Source organism: Pantherophis guttatus, chromosome 3 (genome assembly GCF_059756535.1).
Source record: "Pantherophis guttatus breed Tessera chromosome 3, ASM5975653v1, whole genome shotgun sequence".
Classification (NCBI taxonomy): Eukaryota; Metazoa; Chordata; class Lepidosauria; order Squamata; family Colubridae; genus Pantherophis; species Pantherophis guttatus.
Window position 1 is genome coordinate 190,406,110 of NC_142065.1, and position 20,549 is coordinate 190,426,658.

General features: G+C 37.5%; 1 protein-coding gene across 2 annotated transcripts; it reads right to left on the reverse strand.

Annotated features, from left to right (window-relative positions):
• Positions 1 to 1,933: 1,933 nt before the first annotated feature.
• ZNF706 (zinc finger protein 706) lies at positions 1,934 to 15,778 on the reverse strand. Of its 2 annotated transcripts, XM_034422555.3 has the most exons (5): positions 15,344 to 15,547; positions 14,777 to 14,854; positions 6,572 to 6,708; positions 5,332 to 5,436; positions 1,934 to 4,809 (listed from the first exon to the last, which is right to left on the reverse strand). In XM_034422555.3, exons 3-4 carry the CDS (start codon positions 6,704 to 6,706, stop codon positions 5,341 to 5,343), a joined length of 231 nt encoding a protein of 76 aa, XP_034278446.1. In that variant the 5' UTR covers positions 6,707 to 6,708; positions 14,777 to 14,854; positions 15,344 to 15,547; the 3' UTR covers positions 1,934 to 4,809; positions 5,332 to 5,340. The 2 variants fall into 2 exon arrangements, with proteins under 2 accessions (XP_034278446.1, XP_034278445.1); XM_034422554.3 differs by lacking the exon at positions 14,777 to 14,854 and having other exon boundaries at positions 15,344 to 15,778.
• Positions 15,779 to 20,549: the final 4,771 nt, after the last annotated feature.

The following is a 20,549-nucleotide window of genomic DNA, read 5'->3' on the forward strand; positions in this document are numbered from 1 at the left end:
AAACCATCATCTAGTGATTCCACACACACCATGAGTAGTTCACATTTCCCCCCAAAAAAAAGTTACAAAAAACCCCCAAGGAGTCTCGATAGCACCTTTTCCAACTAACATGCTTTATGCACTTCATGAAAATGTCTTTTAATAAAAATTGCTACCCGACTCCTCCTGATTTGTCACCATAGGCTAATGTGGCTTCTTACCATTAAAGGTACACATTCCTTCCTTAGTAATCACGTTTACACATTCCTGGTATTTATATAGCATCTTCAGGTTGAGGACTCCGGGGTCTAATTTCCTTGCTATGGTTATTGAGATACTCAAAAGAAAATTGAATTCAAGACCAGTTCAGTATGCATCAATTCTATTACATCTGGTCTAAGGCATTTGATCTATCCATCATGAGCCCATTTTACTATCAACAGAAAAACAAATAATTCAAAAGGGCCATTCTGAGAAATAAAAGCAGCTTTTATTTCTCAGAATGGCCCTTTTGAATGCCTATATACATAAATGTATATGTATAAATGTCCATATACAATTGCAAAAACGGCATCTGAATAAAAATGCATTGTTATATGCAGACTACAAATTAGTGTGAATTTATTCAAGATTTCTTGTTGCAGATTCCTCCAGTATAGTGCCCTATAGTTACAGAAGCCCTGGATTTAACAAATGGGGAAAGGGATGTTCATTGATGCCCAAAGGGGTTGAAACGGTTTTTTTGTCCCGAAACACATCTGGGCTTGTTGCTGTTAATAGCAATCATCAGAGGGGAGAGGCAGAAAAAATGCCCAATGTACAAATGCCACCATCAGGGACATTTGTAATTGGAACTGACTTGCTCAGCTAAACAATAGTGGCCAGTAGTGCTTAGGCCCAGCAGGGAAATGGTTCTCTCAGCTGGGCTACTGCCATGCAGTTGTGTTGGATAACATTATACTAGCTTTGAACTTTGTTCAGGCAGTGATATATTGCTTGAAATTCAGGCCAAAAGTTCCTATCAGTTAAATCTTAAGTCTGCTAAATCCGTATGTATTAAATAAAGGTCCTTGGAACTACATTCCCCAGAATACCTAAGGCAGGTAATTTTTGTCTGAGAAGTCTTAAATTTCGAAACACTAACACAACTGGAAAACACAGATTTAAACTGGTACTGAGCTATTAACAGAGTCGGAAGTACCTTGTTTTTTCATATAAAATTGCCCAGTACAGTACACGTATTATCTTAGCAGGCCTATGGGAAACTATTAACATGGATAAAGTATGAAAATTACTTTTTTGATCATCAGCATAGGAAGGTGATGGGGTCAGTTATATATCAATGAACTACTGTAAACATATATTTAACTAAAGTGCTCTCAAATTAAACATTTAGAAGAGCAACCTGTGGCAAAAATTTACCTGTAGGCTGCATTATTGGACACACCTTTTGGTCTCATAGATTGAGACTACTATGGCAGATCAGTCCTAACACTTCCATGAAACATGCTGCAAGCACTAGCACAGGGCTGTCAAACTCTCGACCCGTGGGCCAGATGCGTCATGCACTGGCCACGCCCACGCATTTTAGCGAAGGCGAAAAAAGTCCCGATAAGTCACATGACGCTGCTGTGACCCTGCAAGTTTGACACCCTGCATTAGCACAAGCCCTGTAAGATACATGGAGCCTAGTTTCTTACCTCTACTGTAATACTAAGTACAGCCAGTAAATTTTTAAAATCATAATTTTCCCAAAAGATACTGGTGAAGGCATAAAAAAGGAATAGCTTCTTCTCATGCACTTATATTTCATGAAAGCAATCTGGTTTTCATGTTAATATACAAAATATTGAAATCAAGGAGAAAGAATATATTTAAGAGGTAACAATGTTGTTAATCATGGATGTTCTCTTGATTTTATAGTTTCCTGAAGTACAAATTAAAACAAATCAAATTCATGTTTCAAAATATTTTAATCCCCCATGGATATGTATGGTCCACCACCTTTTTTAAAATTATTGCTTTACAATACTCTGGTTCATACTCAGACAAGACCAAAGTTTAAACTCAACCATTCCGTAAATGACTGTATTTAAATGCATACTTTTTAAAATGTTGCGCGCACACCCACTTTCTCAAGAATTCTGCAACTCTAATGCTAAAGTTGTACCATGACATAAGTAAAGTAACAGCAACAACCCCAAACATAACATGCTGCCAGATTGAAGAAAAATGTCTCACTTGATATAATCCAGTTTTGAAATTCAAGTAGCCTGATACATTTTTCCAAGAACAGTAACAATCAAGTCTGAACTATTAGACATTTATTTAGCATTCCAGTATTTAAACCAAATGTTTTACTAAGGTTCTTTGCCAATACTCAGATCCCTAACGTTAGGCAGCATTTTCAAAGATATGTCCAAAAGAATTATTTTGGAATATCCACATTCAAACTAACCTTTGAAATAGGACTGTGATCAATATCACTGGAAGAAAACACACTATTGTATTGTGTATTTTGGCACATTATATCTTGTGCATTTTAAGTATGACGAATTATGGTTTAAACAAATTACGTAAAAGCATGCTGGCTTGCTACCAATACACAATGTTCATAACAGCAAAGTCCTTGTGCATATTTTCTCTAATCTTATCTTGGTTTTATCTATGAATGACACATGCAAATTGAATGAAACTTTTGCTGTTATTTCCATTCCTTGTGCTAAACAAAGAACTAAAGCTGCTCAGTTAGCATCAAGGTTAAAGAAATGACACTTGCATTAGGTAGGCAGGAAATATCACATTTTCGACTTTTGCTTTTTAAAAGATTTTAATCAGACACATTACAATGCACAATTGTGTCTTTTGATCCAGAATTTACAAATTCTATCCACAAGATCTGGATTTTTTTCACTTATTCCTTACACCCATTCCTTTAATCAACACAGAGAATTAAAAGATTCTTATTCTGGATAGTTCGAACCCATCCAATTCATTCCCATGTTAAATGTCAGGATTTTCTTGTGGCCTTTGACTGGTTAGAAACAATTTATCTTTAGCAGTTTAATGTATAAATCAAGATTTAGCTTGCTCAGTATACAGACACAAGCTACTTATAACAGCAATTCAGAAAAATGCAGCCTGCAACGTAAGTGGGTCAGTTGTACTAATCTAGTAGGAACCTAATTTTTGTTCCCATCCTTTTTATTTGTTGATAACTAGTCTGAAAAAATATTACATGTATCTGCCAGAATTTATCTGAAAGCAGCTTTCCGGAATTCCACCTAAACAAACTAAAGTAAAATTAGTGAACATATAACCTCTCAAATTATTTTTAAAACGGTGTTCCATTCCAACTTTTCAGTACCTCTTATTGGTTTGAAAGGCAGGTTTCTTGCCTGTGGGACCCCCGTTGTCATTTTACAATGAGGACATTTTATTAGGTAAGAAAAGAAAACGAAGCAAGAGCTTTATTCCAATGTCAGGTGTACAAGTGCAAGTAAGCAATGTAACTGGTATTGTTTACCCCAGGGTAATGAAAATAGCATCAACTTAACAGACATATCAGATTAGTAAACAAACAGATCACAATTTTTTCTTCTTTATGTATCAAATGTGTATTATGTCTGCTGGCTTAACAGAATGATTTCAAAGACGTCTGTTCTAGGCACAAAGCAAACTTTGGTTAATATTACTTGTCAGTGTCAAACCAGTAACATAATTAACCTGTCACAAATTATCTGTTTGAGTGAAAAGCACCTGGGGCAGAACCTATAGACTGCACCTGAGATCAGAATCCTGCTCAAACATAGTTTGGAAATCTGTAACATAATGCAACACTGCCTGGTATTGAAATTTTAACATCCACGCTGCTATATGTAATCAGTTCCAACTAATCAAATCAATAAGCCGTTATTTCTCTCGTCATATGCCATCCTATTCCATCAAATAAGCTTTTTCCATTTTTGTTTTCAAACAGGGAAACATTTACAGTAGTCATTTTTACATATGAAAGGTTGCCAAGTGGCCCACTTCTTACAGGTACAATTGAGAAGTTACACAGTGGGCCTTCACAACAGAAAGCAGTTATTTCATGTTGCTATAGTCTGAACCACTCAGATCATGTAAAAAAACAATGTTCAGTTCAAGTATACTTCTGATATCCCACCATTTAGTATAATGATTCACTGCTACTGCAGGTGACTCCAGTGCATAAATCCAAGATATAAGTGCCTCTATGCATAAAGAGTGAAATTTCACAATGGCTGGGCAGAATAGGCACTCCAACCTAAGTAGTTGAAAGTGCACACGTCTTCAGTCAAAAGCAGTGTTTTGTTTTGTTTTTTTAAAGAAAATGATCGCGCTCAGGCAAGTATCATATTGAATGGAGAAATTATTTCCTTGTTTCTAATGGACTTCATTAACAACAATGAATCTACCCTAACTACCTAATTTTTGGCAGGGTGAGAAGTTCACTTGTTGAAGTTTTATAAGGCAAATAAAACATGGAAATAGAATTTCTACAAGCATTTGACCTGTGATATTGTAAAATCAAAGTACTATTTTATTAAATGAGTTATTTTACACAATATGAACATCAATATAATTACAACTGTAAAAATTTTTTTAGGATGAACCAATTTCCAGATTTCAACTGTACAATTACACAGAGTTGTCTTTACATGAAGCCCAAGAGGAACAGCATAAAAATATGAATGTTTCTATAGCCCCTTCATTTTTTTTGCTGATCAACAGTTTGTTAGAAAAGCAGCTGCAGATTTGTTATGTAATGTCTGACAATAGAAGAGTCAATAGATTCCATGAATTCACCTGAAACACAAGAGTAAATTCATTAATTGAACTGCTGTCATTATCTTATTAATAGTATGCAATAATTTAATGCAGTCTTTTTCAAACTTGACAACTTTAAGATGTGCAGACGTCAATTCTCAGAATTTCTCACTACTGGGAGTTGAAGTCCATACATCTTAAAGTTGCCAAATTTGAAAAACACTGATTTAATGTCATCCAATTTTAAAATTAACCATCACAAACAATTGTTAACAGAACTGGCTAAATCAAAATGAGAACATTATAAACATATCCTTTCAGCTATTTTTTGCAGTTTTGCAAATAGGCCTGGTGATAAAAAATAGCCTAGCTACACAAGTTAAGTTGTAAATACAACAGATTCCCCCCTTCCTGAAAAAGCTCAAGTAGCAGTTGATTTTATATTAAAGTTATCTCTCCATTTTCATACCCTTCAGAAATACAACAAATGAAATATAAATGGGACAAAATTATTTAGGATTTATGATCAATTAATTCAAAATTTAAATTGTACAAAATTACCAGTGAACTTTATGCCTGAACATCAGCTAATTCTGGAGGAAGTGGGGTTTTGGGATGCTTGCTCTCAAAGTGCTGCTTGAAGGTCTTGGGATCTGGCATCTGTGTCTGATTAAGGAGAGAACAAAGCAACACAACTGTTCATACGGAATCAAGGACAGTTTCTTCTTCCTGTATCCTTAAGATCTGCCACATTCCTTTAGCTTCTTTGACTCAATCCGTAGTCAATGGGCTTTGGAATATTACCCTCTCTGTCCTCATTTAATTTCCCCTTTTTAACATATTCACCCATGTTCAACTTTAATTCTCTTACAAATTTGGTCACATAATAGTGCCTTTCCATGTACCCTTCCTTTTATATTTAGTTGACATTCCTTATTAAAATCAAACAATTCAATTCCGCATATTTTTAGTGTTGGGCATCAGAGAACTATAATAAAATTTATTTAATGAAATACATATATAGTTTTCCTGATAAATTATTTAGAATTGCTTAATCTTCTTGAAATCCTAATATGACATCAAAGGGAAACATTTTACTATCTTCTGACGACAAAAATAAATATTAACTAGGAATCAATAACTCAACCTTTGACAAACTGAAGTTTCTATCATTACCCCTATCAAATCAATAATGTTTAAATTGGAAGGATAATAACTTCTATAAATATCCATGCTCTCTGGATTAGGTAGAGTTTCTAGATTAAAACACCTGGTGAGGTTATCCAACCTTGATTAGAATCAAGGAAGCCAGCTGGGAAGGTCAAAAATGGTGATCAGATGACAACAAGGATGCTGCAACATCATGCAACATTCATAAGTACAAGGACTGGCTGTAAGTCACTTTTTTCAGTGCTATTATAACTTTGAATGGCCACTAAACTGATGGTCATAAAGCGCGGACTACCTATATTACATATTTTAACTAACATGTTTCTTCTAATTTCATGTTCATTGCACATAATTTTGGAAGTCCCATATTAATAATTTTATTTAATCAATGTAATCATATATTGATCAAATAATATATAGTTCTTATTTGGAAACTCCAGCTATCTTACCTTCTGAAAGAAGCTTCCCCAATATATTACTTTTAAGGGAAAACAGCTCTAAGGCAAAATTTCCTTACCCATTATGTATACAATACAAACTTTCACATAGAAGGATGTTGCCTTGCTATACTTCATACTCCTGATTTAAAATCTAGAAACATTGCCCAGTATTTTGTTTCAGAGCCTCTTACCCTACAGACGGTGCATGTATATATTAAAGCAGCTTTAGCTGCAGCCTTCTGATCATGGCCTTGTTTCTTTTTCTGTCCAGCTTGCTTTTTGGCATTTTTCTGTTGTGACTGGATTTTCTGTTGTCCACGAGCCATATCTAGAAGTGCAGAAATTATAACTGATTATTCACCTATAGTTCCTAAATTAAAGGAATGTATCAGCCTATACATGCTTAGCATTATTGTTTCAGAAGCTAAAATATGAAGTAGGGTATTGCAATGATCCCGATTCAAAGGGAAACATGTGATTCATAGTAACAAGGGCACACATGTACAATAGCAGCTGTCAGAAACATTTGCAGCCAAACATGCCTTTTCCCAGGATCACATATCAGCTGCAGAAGGCAGCTCATTTAAACACATCAGATAGCTGAACCAAAATGTAAGTAAAGCTTTTAGTGTCAGGTGATACTGTATATTTTTAAAATAAATTTATATGCAAAGTTTTACAAAGAACATAAAAACTAATGCCAGATCCCAACCAGCAAGCAAAATGTATTTAAATCTACTTCATGGGTCCTCAAGACAGTATAGAATACGGTATACTTCACAATGATAGAATTTGACAAGAGATTGTTGAATTATTGGAAGGAACAGGGAGGAAGGGAGGGAAGGAGTGGAAAGAGAATAAATAAAACTTTCCAATTTTGTTGCAATACAGTACAACTACAAAATTATCTCTTACTCTATGAGATATAATCTATTTTGAATGAGGAACAAGTTCATAGTCAAGGATTCTCCTAAATTATATAAACATATAAATTACTGGATAACAGTAGCAAGTGAAGATTTTCATGAGCTTCCACTACTGTGATAGTTGTGTTTATACTTGAAGAGAGACTTGGTTTCAGTGATACCAGTGCCAGTAACATCAGGTGTAGATTATTGCAACATCCTGTATTGTTTGACTGTCCTCCAAATTGTTACAGAATTGAGACTGTTCCAAAATGAAGCATGCAGTTTATACAGTGGGAGTGGCACCACCAAAAAACTCCTATGCTGAAACATTTACACTGGTTGCCAGTTGCTTTCCAAATTCAAATCATTGTTTAGGTGTATAAAGCCTTACAAAGCTTAGGCCTTAAATAATTGCAGGATTGTCACAAAGTCTTCTTGGTAAATTCAGTTTTCAATGGAGCATGTTTTGTACGTCCTGCCATAGATATATTAACACACAACAAAATATATTACTACTATATTGCTGATATATCTGTCTTCCTCTTATTTCAATTTTGGACTTACTTGAAATTTTTTATTTATTATTTTTATAAACAACCCAAGAGAGCAAACATATCTAATATTCCTGCCTTCCCGAGTTTTAAGCACTTATTTTTAATATTAGAGTGATTTCTGAATTCTGTATATTATATATGTAGCTTTGTAAATCACATAGAGCTATTCAAATATACATTAATAAATATAATTATATTAAGCAAATGTAATGGAATTAAATAAGGTATGCCTCCTGCTGAAATTGATATTCTCATAACAAATATCCTTTCTACTACTCATCTGCTTTATATTCCAATGTCATTATATTTCCCTGCTCCTATAATTCCATTACATTTTGTGGCAAATCAACATTTTGTAATGTATTTATACCCAACTGTTATGCATGAATGGAATACTATCAATCTCTCACTGAATAAAGCAGGTTAGTCCTTTTATCACTCAGAAAATATTTGCCAGCAATTCTGGATAAAAAGAATATCCATTTTAAAAAAAACAAAAAACTATGGTTCTTTTGCCATTGAACACCATTAACAACTTGGGAGAGGATTATATTTAATTTCTATAAGAAGAAAAATAACAGTGGGAAGAAGATTAGAAGTTTGGTCATATGGCTCATTTGTGGCCACAAATCAATACTAAAACTAAAGGATATTTATTATAAATCTACAATCTATTATTCCTTCATGGATTACTGCCTTGTCGTGGCAAACGGGCTTGCATAGCTCAGTGAAGCTATGAGCTATGCCATGCAGGGTCACTCAAGAGGGACAGGTCATAGCAGAGAGTTCTGACAAAACATGATCCAAAGATACTGAAATGGCAACCCATTCCAGTATCTTTACCATGAAAACCCCATGGACAATACCAAAAGGAAAAAAGATATGATGCCAGAAGATGAGCCCCTCAGGTCGGAAGGTATCCAGTATGCTACTGGGGAAGAGCAGAGGGCTAGTACTAGTAGCACCAGAAAGAGTGAAGCGACTGGGCCAAAGCCGAAAGGACACTCAGCTGCGGATGTATCTGGTGGTGAAAGGAAAGTCTGATGCTGTAAAGATTTTTTCTCCATAGGAACCCGGAATGTAAGATCCATGGAATCAAGGCAAGCTGGACGTGGTCAAACAAGAGATGACAAGACTGAACATCGACATCTTAGGAATCAGAGAACTAAAATGGACAGGAATGGGTGAATTTAATTCAGAAGACCATCAGGTATACTACCGTGGGCAAGAATCCCTCAGAAGAAATGGAGTAGCCTTCATAATCAATAAAGAGTAGGAAAAGCAATATTGGGACACAATCCCCCAAATGACAGAATGATCTCAGTTCGAATCCAAGGCAAATCATTCAATATCACAGTAACCCAAGTCTATGCCCCAACCACTGGTGCTGAAGAGGATGAAATTGACGGGTTCTATGAAGCCCTATAGCACTTTATAGAGTTAACACCATAAAATGATGTTCTTATCATCATGGGGATTGGAATGCTAAAGTAGGAAGCCAAAAGATAACTGGAATAACATGCAAGTTTGGCCTTGGAGAACAAAATGAAGCAAGGCACAGGCTGAAAGAATTTTGTCAAGATAATACAATGGTCATAGCAAACACTCTTTTCCAACAACCCAAGAGACGACTCTACACATGGACATCACTAGATGGTCAACACAGAAATCAGATTGGCTATGTGCTCTGCAGCCATAGATGGAGAAGCTCTATACAGTCAGTAAAAACAAGACCAGGAGCTGACTGTGGCTCAGATCATGAGCTTCTCATTGCAAAATTTAGGCTTAAATTGAAGAAAGTAGGGAAAAGCACTAGACCACTCAGGTATGAACTAAATCATATATCTGATGAATATACAGTAGAGGTGACAAATAGATTTAAGGAATTAGATCTGATAGACAGAGTGCCTGAAGAACTATGGACGGAGGTTCACAACATTGTACAAGAGGTAGCAACTAAAACCATCCCAAAGAAAAAGAAATGCAAGAAAGCAAAATGGCTGTCTGAAGAAGCTTTGCAAATAGCTGAGGAAAGAAGGGAAGCAAAAGGCAAGGGAGAAAGAGAAAAATATACCCAATTAAATGCAGAATTTAAGAGACTGTCATAAAGGTCCCCACAATATACTATCTTCAGACCATTAAATATTCTATAATTCTCTAGCCTTTTGCTTGCTATTGTGAATACTGGGTCGTATCCAACATATATGGAAGGTTTCTAGGTAGGAGGAAAGCTGTTTTTTCTAGTAAAAAAAAAAAAGGTAACAGTTTTGCTGTCAGTTGTGCTTGATTCTAGGGCACGGTGCTCATCTCTGTTTCTTGGCCAAGAGAGCCAGCGTTGTGCAAAAACAATTTCCGTGGTCATGTGGCAAGCGTGGCTATATGTAAAAGGCACATGGAACACTGTTACTTTTCTATCAAAGTGGTACCTATTAATCTACTTGCATTTGCATGTTTTCAGACCGCTAGGTGGACTAGAGCTGGGGCAAGTAATGGGAGCACGTAATGATGGATGGAGCTTGGGTCTCAAACCCGGGCTGTACTCCCATGTTAGTGAATCTATACAAAAATGCCTAATGTTCAAGAAACATATTATAAATATTAATAAATATAAACTATACCATCTTAAGTGTTTCATTTTATTAGAAACATATTTTACCAGATATGGACAAACTCTTAATTTTGTACAGTTGAATATAACTGGCCTCAAAGAAAATTAAACTTGCAAAATATGAAGCTCCTAACTAAATGCACATTCTCATGCACATATACAGCAAAAAGGCCAAATCCAGATCTCTACAGGACAGGTTCCCCTGTCCATCAATTCTGCATGGCAAAATACAGAATTACAATTGCTGAAACAATGGGTTAAAGATTGTGAGGAAGTAAGTGCAGATAAAAAAGTAATTAGCAAAAGAATAAAAGTTTCTTTCATATACCAATTCTGCCTTGCAAAGATTATCCTACTTATCTACACAAATACTCTAAATATGAAACATAAATCTGTCAAAGTAATTGTCATGTGGTCATTAAGTCAACCAAGTGGTACATAATAATAATAATAATAATACGGAACAGCTTACATCCTCCGACGATACCTTAACAGTTCCTAGGTCCTTGGTTAGGACTCGAGCTGCTGAGCTATTAACCAGCCTCAAAGGCTGTGAATCTCACTAAAGATTAACCAATAAATAATAATAATAATACTAGGACACTGGCAGCAACCCATATTAACCATTAGCACCAGTCAATGGTATTTGTGATGCATTTTTGAATGTTCAGTTGACTTTCATGTTTAATGAATAAAGTAAATAGTAATAATAATAATAACCACCTTTATTGTCATTGTATATATATATACAACAAAATTGACTTAGCCTCTACTGGCGCAATCCATAACAAAATACAAAACAACATGAATAATATAGAAAATAGTTCTTATACAAGTAATTAGGGAGAAACTAGTCATATGTTTCCATGTATGCATGGAGTGATTGTAGTTGTATTTAGGAGTCTGACAGCCCATGGATAAAAGCTGTTTTTAAGCCTATTTGTCCGGGTAGCTATACTTCTGTGTCTTCTGCCCAATGGTAAAAGTGAGAAAAGACATTGACCAGAATGTGAATCGTTCCTAAGTATCTTCCTTATTCTGCTGAAACAACGAGACCTGGCGATGTCATCCAGTGGTGTTAGAGGGCAACCAATGGTTTCTTGTGCCAAAGTAATCACTCTGTAGTGCCTTCCTGTCGAACCAGCATACCATACTGTTATATAGTATGTAAGGATACTTTCTATTGTAGACCGACAGAAAGTGGTCATCAGCCATTGTTCCACCTGATTTTTCCACAGGACTCTAAGGAAATTAAGTCTCTGTTGAGCCTTACTAACCACCAGGGATGTGTTGCTGCCAATCCATGCACACATTGGACATTTCATGGAATGTTTGAATTGAAATGTTTTACAATATTTGTAATTAATACTTATTGCTTTATTTATTTATTCATTCAACTTATATGCCACCTGGAGGCAATTGTTAGTAACAGAATTTATATGAACAGAACCAAACAAATCAATTAATATTTCCCATAGTCCTTTGCATCTACCCAGTTATAACTACAGTAAAGCAAACAATATCCAGTATATACTTATTTACGATTTAAAACTGCCATTGCTTGCATCTAGTTAAATTGCTTTCAAGATAGGCAAGATTGAAAGTAATGTAATCGTTACACAAAAAGTCTCAACTCACATTTGGATTCTACCCCAACTTTTAAGAAAATTCAGGACAATATATACAGTTAGTCCTTCACTTATGACTACAATTTCTGTTGTTAAATGAAACATTTGTTAATTGATTACTGCCCCATTTTATGACCTCTCCTGCCCCAGTTGTTAAGTGAATCACTGCAGGTGTTAAGTTAGTGACATGGTTCAGTGAATCTCGCGTCCCTATTGATGTTGCTTGCTCAGGTTGAAAAAGGTGATCACATGACCCTGGGACATTGCAACCATCATGAATATGACTCAGTTGCCAAGAATTCTGATCATGTGACCATGGGATTGCTGCAATGGTCTGTGAAAAATAAGCCACTCTTTTCAGTGCCGATGTAACTTTGAAGGGTCACTAAATGAACTATTGTAAATTAAGGATTATCTGTACAGGATTATATCTTATTTTCCTAGTTGTTCTATGAAATTCAAGTTAGCATGATTGGCTTGAGGTCACTCTGGTGGTCACACGCATGGATAAGATTTGCATTAACCACCAAGTGTGCCAACAAAACTGATCTAATAATTTTCTTTTAAACGTACTCTGGGGTTTGCTTTAGTTGCATCCTAAACCATTTTTTAAAATTGTGTAGCATGACAATGTGCAAGTTCACTCTGAAAAGGAACATGCAAAAGTGTCAATTTTACTGGAAAAGATTTTTTAAAAACCTGAAGATAGCCAAATCCTCTAGATTCCAGATATAAATCAATTCCATAAAAAGTATAAAAGTCTGTTTTATTCAGCTTAATATTTAAAATATATCTGTTGTAATCATCACTCTGAAGTTCATGTGAATACTTACTAGGTCTGTAGTTTTTTTGTTTTTTTTTTAATTTGATTTATATGCCGCCCTTCTCCGGAGACTCAGGGCGGCTTACAATGTGTTAAGCCTGGTAAGTTTGGTTAAAGTGTTTTTAAGAGGTACAAAATTTATCAGATTAGGAAATAAATACATGGGAGAAGAGATGGATAAACTTATTCAGTAATGATTTTAAGTTTTCAAAAGTACCCTCATTAATTTTTTCATTCCTTTAGAAAAGGAATGTTACCCAGTTAACTGGCTTTTTAAAAAGTAGATGAAGAGTTTTGTAAATTATTTTACTATAGATAGCAGCTTTACATTTTACAAGAAGCAATAATTTTAAGTGAGCACAGCAGTCAATAATCAATAAAATGAAGACCTAAAATTCAACCATTTTCTTTGAGACAATGAATACTGGAGGTATAGAATTTAGCATTACGTAATCCATTTTAGCTTTCCTCAACAAATATTGGCTTTTCTTTGCTTGATAACAGAACAGGACAAAAATAACAATTCTACGGGGTGACTGAATCTCTTATTTCCCTCAAAGGGAACATGTGGAAGATCTATCTTTCCTTACATAATATATCCTCTCTAATTTTTCACAAATGTTCCCTTTGCTTCATCTACACATCACTAAATTAATTCAAAACAAAGAGTGTGACAACCATGTGGGTTATATTTGCTATATATAATGTCAATTACTGACAACTGTTTTAATCAAAATTACTATCTGTATAATTATTACACTGAGTCAATCAGTATTATATACCAGCTCCTATTATGATGCATGTTTTTTTCCCAAAAAATTCATGCCACTGCCTTATCAGGTCTTCAGTAAATTTATGGATACGGTACCTTGTTTGGAACAGCTGAGAATTCTAAAAAGTAGGTTGAGTATTTCTAAAAACAAACCAAGATTGTCCATTAGATTGCCAACTAGAATTCTTTAAGTTCCAAAGGAATTTTATATTTATGGCACCTAGTTCTCCTGAAACTGCACATAACTAACATATGCTACCAGATTATTCCTGGCTTTCAAGCAAACTCACAATATTCGACACCAGACAGCTTCTCATTTGTAAGGGCAGAGTACAATATTATATACTTTATTATATACTTTCTTCTAGTCCATATTCATGTACTTGCATTACAGTCTGAAATAACTCTGGGGGCAATACATTTGACTCTTTAACATTATCAATCAACAGCAAAACAATTTTCCAAGGAGGACAAAACTACAAGTTGAGAAAGTCTTCAAAGCTGTCCAAGGAAGTCCAAAAGAAGTAATACTTGATTAAACTGCTAAGTCTTACATCTTTCATGCAACAAGACTTGTTTCCAAGGAGAAAACATTTTAAAAATGTGAAAACAAACAGTGCAAACAACTGTGAAGCAAGTGGTAACAAGGTCTCGTGCTTCTGGTCTGAAACCCACTACAGGAAGCTGCACACAAATTAACTATTTGTTCAACTTAATTTGAACTTTATGAGACATCATTATATTTAATTTTCCCTGTTACCCGAAGGCAAAAGTATAAGCATTCCAGATGGACTTTAAGTTGCTTGTGATGACAACAACAGACTCAGGTCCATCATGTGACTTTAAGGAAAGGAAGGAAACTGCCATAGACAGACAGCAGGATCAGGAAAGTAGCAGCTATGAAAAAGTTAAGAGTAAACTATGGCGTATGCTGTGCATAGAGTATTCAAAGGCAATAACAACCCAAGTGGAAGGGAAAACAAAAGGCCAAGCCTAACTTTGTGCAATACAACAAGGCAGAAAGAAAACCTCTCTTAGGCAGAGACAGGCCTCACGAAGAGCCTGGGACCTTAGAGGAAACATTATACCTCCACCAGCCTCACCTATTCAAGGTAAACAGGTATTCCCAGTCAAACTACTGCATCTCCATAGTGAACTTCTCCCAGGAATCCCGGCAAATACTTTTGAAACGAAAACAGAGGGGAGGGGGAAAAAAAAATACAAAGAAACGCCGTTTGCCGAAGCGTTGGCTTTTAAAGACTCACTTCAGGCAGCTCTTTCAGAAAGGGCAGCGGCCACCATTCCCTTACCGTCCCGTCCCAGGTAAGCGCCCTCCCCGCCTTTCCCCACCCGAGAAGAGCAGCAAATGCCACGGCAAGCCGCGTTGCCCCCTCGGAGTCCGCGCAACAATGTGCCCAGCCGTCACATAACCCCCCAAAACGCCCGCCAAAGCTCCGGAGGAACGCGGGGCCGCCTCCACGCCACCTTGGGGATTATAAGGGCGGCCTCGCCCAGGGTGGCCGGGAAGGCGCCCTAAGCAGGAGGTCGGCCTCGCCACCGAGAAGCCCTCAGGCCTGGCAGGGGAGGCAGCGGGCAATTCCCCCCCCTCACTTCCCACCCACCCCCAAAAAAACCCCCCTTCTTCCCCCTCCTCCTCCCGCCTCGTTTACCCGGGTTGTGGCTTCTCCCGCCGGCGAGGCGTCCAGTCGACGGCGAGGAGTGGCTCCGGGCAGCCCCGCAGCAGCGGCCGCTGCTGCTGCCGCCGCCCGCTCGAAAGGATGGAAGAGCCCCGCGCGCCTTCCTTGCCCGTCTTCCTGTCTGTCGCCCCGGTGTCCGTCAGTCAGTCCGTCGGCGGCCCCACCTTCGCCGGCCCCGCGCACGCGCGAACCCCTCCCACTTTCAGCGCGCGCCGCCCCCGAGCGCGAGGCGAGGCCGCTCCCGCCAACGCGCCCGGCTGCGCCCTGCTGCGCCCGAACTGGGCCAATGGCGGCGGCGGCGCGCTCTTACCTCAGGCGGGAGCGAGAGCGGCGGGCAGCGGGGAGATAGCCCCCCCTCCCGCGCGCGCGCGCTCTCTCTCTCTGCTCCTTGGTCTCTCTTTCCCCTCCAGTCTGGGACAACCGACTTGCTTCAAGGGGCGCGACCGGGTCTTCCGACTTGTACTGACATGTTGCCTCGGGAGCGGAGTGGAGTGATGGGCTTTCTAGTCCTCCCTACTTGGGAAGAGCTTGACGGGGCAAGACGCGGGAGACAGATTCCGCCCCCCCCACTCCCCCGACAGCTTGTTTAAGCCTTCACAGCGTCTTCGATTAGAAATCAGTGTTTCTCAACCTTGGTTGCTTGAAGATGGGTGGACTTCAACTCCCAGAATCCCCCAGCCAGCAACGCTGGCTGGGGGATTCTGGGAGTTGAAGTCCACCCATCTTCAAGCTACCAAGGTTGAGAAACACTGGATTAGATGAATATAAATGAACGTCTATGTTGGTGGTGGGTTTCGTTGTGGTTGAATTTGGATTTCTTTTACCGTTGGGGACGTTACAATTCTATAAGAGTTGCAACGCTTTTTGCCAGTTGGGCAGCCATAGCAGAAGTCCTTTAAATTGGTATTTTTCCAACCTTGGCAATTTTAAGATGTGTGGATTTCAACTCCCGGAATTCCCCATCCAGCTTGCCCTTATCTTAATGTTACCAAGATTGAAAAACACTGATATAAATACATACATACTGTATCTATACATGTGGTGTAGGGTTTCCTGCCTGGGCAGGGGGTTGGACTAGAAGACTTCCAAGGTCCCTTCCAACTCTGTTATTCTATTCTATTCTATTCTATTCTATTCTATTCTATTCTATTCTATTCTATTCTATTCTATTCTATTCTATTCCATTCCATTCCATTCCATTCCATTCCATTCCATTCTATGTATTTTAATAAATAAAGGAGTTGCTGCACCATTTGTATCCGAATTCACCAGTGGGCTTCTAGTGAAGCATGGTGATACAAATGAGACCCGTGTCCTTCATTTACTGAAGGATGTAACTTCTCTTTGGCTCTCCTAGTGTTTATTTGGTAACCCAAGCTTGGTTCTGTTCTGAACAATAATCACAGTATCACATTCAAGACTGTGAAAATTAGGGTTGAATAATGAAACCTTTGTCCTAAAAGTACATGTTTTGAAGAATGGGCATACATTAGATGTGATAATATGTTGACTTTTAATTTGTGTAATTCTGTAGCCAAATGTATATCCTGCCATTCCAAAAGTAATGGTGGGGGGGTTGTCAGTTGGTCTAAAAGAGGTGAAACTTTGCAGAAAATGAGTTTGCTTTTGGTAGAATAAAATATCAAGGAACTAAGCATTGAAGAATATTACATGTTCCCAGATGCTCTGTTCACTAACTGTTATATTCTACTGATTGCCTTTTTTCCAAGTTTAAAATAGACTGCATAGCTACATCCTTCATGGGAATACATCCTATTAGGTCTGATTTATATGAACCTTCCCAGTGATTAGGTTTGTTTGCAGAGGCCCTGTTTCTGTTATGTCCAATTATAAGATGACACAGATGAACATGAAAAAGAAAATAAAGGAAGTGACTTATTTGCAGGATAATGATTTCGAAACACTTTAGTAGTCTAGTAGTAGAAACTGGTCATTTCTATTCTCAGCCACTATAGCTGTTACAAAGTGTCTTAGAAGATAATGTAGGTTCCAAACCATAAATACTATCAAAAAACCTATATGAACAATATCTTTCAAAGATCCTGGACCACCGGGGAATTACCAGGGGACTGGAAAAAATCTGATGTAGTTTCCATCTTCAAAAAAGAAAAAAAAATGAATCCAGGAAATTACAGACTTATTAGTCTGACATCAATACATGGGAAGCTTCTGGAAAAGATAATCAAGCAACAAATCTGAGAACATCTAGATACAAACAAAACCAAAAGCCAGTATGGGTTTGTCAAAAACAGATCCTGTCAGACAAATCATATTGCATTCTTTGGCAAAGTGACAAAATTAGTGGAGAGAAATGCTGTGGATATAATTTATTGGGACTTCAGTAAGACATTTGATAAAGTAGACCACAACCTGCTACTTGAAAAGATAGAAAAGGTAGTACAAAATGTAAAAAATATGTTGAGACTCTAGAAAGTGCAGAGAAGAGCGACAAAGATGATTAGGGGACTCAAGGCTAAAACGAAGAATGATTGCTGGAATTGGGTATGTCTAGTTTAATGAAAATAAGGACTAGGGGTGACATGATAGCAGTGTTCTAACATTTAAGGGGTTGACACAGAAAGAGTGTCAACCTATTCTCCAAAGCACCAGGAAGGCAGGACAAGGAGCAATGGATGGAAACTAATCAAGGAGAGAAGCAACCTAGAACTAAAGAAATTTCTTGACAAAAGAATCAGTGGAATAATTTGCATCCAGAAGTTGTAGATGCTCAACAGTGGAAGTTTTTAATTTGGAAAAAAAAAACTTTTTGAAAAAAAAAAAACCTGGAAATTTTAAAGAAGAGATTGGACAACTATTTGTCTGAAATGGTTTAGGGCAGTGATGGCTAACCTTTTCAACTCATAGTGGCTTACAAAAAATAATAAAATCACTACAATAGCAGCAGATTAGGAGAAACATACAATAATTCCAATTTGAATTCAGAAAATGGAACACAATGGACAAATACAATTCAGTGCCAAATAGGTTTTGTCTATGCTTTGCGTTTGTGTGACTGTTCAGAAGTGAGACCCATCCAAAACAAGCATTCATGGCACTATAACTTAGTTTATTCAGTACATAAGTTACAACAGTAATTAACTCATCAACAATATATATCCCCCCCCCCAAAGTTAATCCTTAAAGTGAGTCAGAATTCCTTTGGAAGGTTTTCACAGCCTATTTGTAGATATGAAAAAAGCTGTTCTCTTTAATCCCAGCTATTGTTGGGACAAACCAGAGCGCTTCTGTAGATGATAGTTGGACAAGCCAGTCAGCATTATAGTTAACCTTGATTTACTCTGAATAAAAGTCTACCATGGGCCTAACAGCTATGCAAGCATGCACTTTGGGTGTAATGCATATTATGTAAGTTTTCCAGGTTTCAAACATCACTAATATTTCAAAATTTAATCAGAAACCTACTGAGTGTAAAACTGCAGCTTTGTTTCAAATTGGGGTGGCTACATAATTGGTACATGCTGTTTTATATAGTGATCTAAAGGAATTGAGAATTCAATATTTAGAAGTGCTGGCTGGTAATTCTGAGAGTTGCAATCCAATACTTTTGAAAACTGGGGAAACCTTTTTTTTGCTAAACTGCTTAAAACACAAAATGCCTACCTTTGTTGACTGCAGTCAATGAGAACAATTTCTTGGCATGTTTTTCTCTGTTCTGTATTTCTTTTTCATAACTGTAGCCAGCTGTTAAATCCTTTGGTTACTTAGTTTGAGATGTCAAATATATATTGATTTTTATAAATTGACATGTTATTTATACATTTCTTTTGCATGCAGTTATATGAAGAAAATAAAGACTTGCTAAAGAACTTGCAGTCTAAAATTAGTTGCTGCAGGAAACAGGAGGAGGGTTGGTGTTTCACTTGTAACAGCTGTGTATGAATATGTGCAATGGCAGCTACTTGTACTAACTAAAGGATCCTCCCATGAAACTCTCATCTTCAAATGTCCTCAGGTTTCCAGAAATGATTTCTGCAGCCATTTGCACCCTTGGCACATTTGCTTTGTTTTTAATAGCCTCTTCTATTTTATCAGCACATGTAATTAAATTACTGCAATAGGGACTTATCTCCTTGTATTGAGTAAATGCCATGGAAATCCTACACAGGAATCTCTGTCCCAAAGAAGGCTACATAAGAACGGTTTTTTAAAGATATGTGATTTTTCTACACAGAAAACACTTTCATATAACAAACATACTATAAGGTGAGATTCCAACTGGAGTGTAAAATGAGACATCACTGAAGTGGCCTTGTCCCATCCGAGTTGTTTGGAATAACCGATGAACGGTTGCTGGAACTGGGCATGGCTAGTCTAGTGAAGAGGACCAGGGGAGACATTTTTTTTTTTTAATTTGATTTATATGCCGCCCTTCTCCGGAGACTCAGGGCGGCTTACAATGCGTTAAGCAATAGCCTTCATTCTTTTGTATGTTTTATACAAAGTCAGCTTATTGCCCCCACAAACTGGGTCCTCATTTCACCTACCTTAGAAAGGATGGAAGGCTGAGTCAACCTTGAGCCTTGGCGAGATTCGAACCAGCAGAAATTGCAGGCAGCTGTGTTAATTACAGGGTGCACTAAACCCCTGTACTATCAAGGCTCTTATAGCAGTGTTCCAATATTTGAGGGGTTGCCACAGCGAGGAAGGGGTCAAGCTATTTTCCAAGGCACCTGAAGGCCAGACAAGGAATAATGGATGGAAACTGAACAAGGAGAGATTCAACCTGGAAATTATAAATTTTATGACAGCAATCAACCAATGGAACAGCTGCTTTCAGAAGTTGTGGGAGCTTCATCACTGGAAGCTTTCAAGAAGAGACTGGACTGCCATCTGTCAGAAATAGTGTAGGGTCTCCTTGGGCGGGGGGTTGGACTAGATGACCTACAAGGTCCCTTCCAACTCTTAATCTGTTAACCCATGTACGGTACGGTTATGAATCATCTTGCATGTTTTGAAGAGTTTCAGTTTCTGCAGTTACAATGGCATCTCATGTGATAATGGGTCTAACGTCCCATTAGCAACAATGCAGTATTTTAGTTAACTCTCCTGATAGAGAAATAGCAGTAACAACATAAATTAGTCTTTCTCAACAGTTCTGTCAGTGGATGGTAGGGATTTGTGAAAGATTGTGATTGAA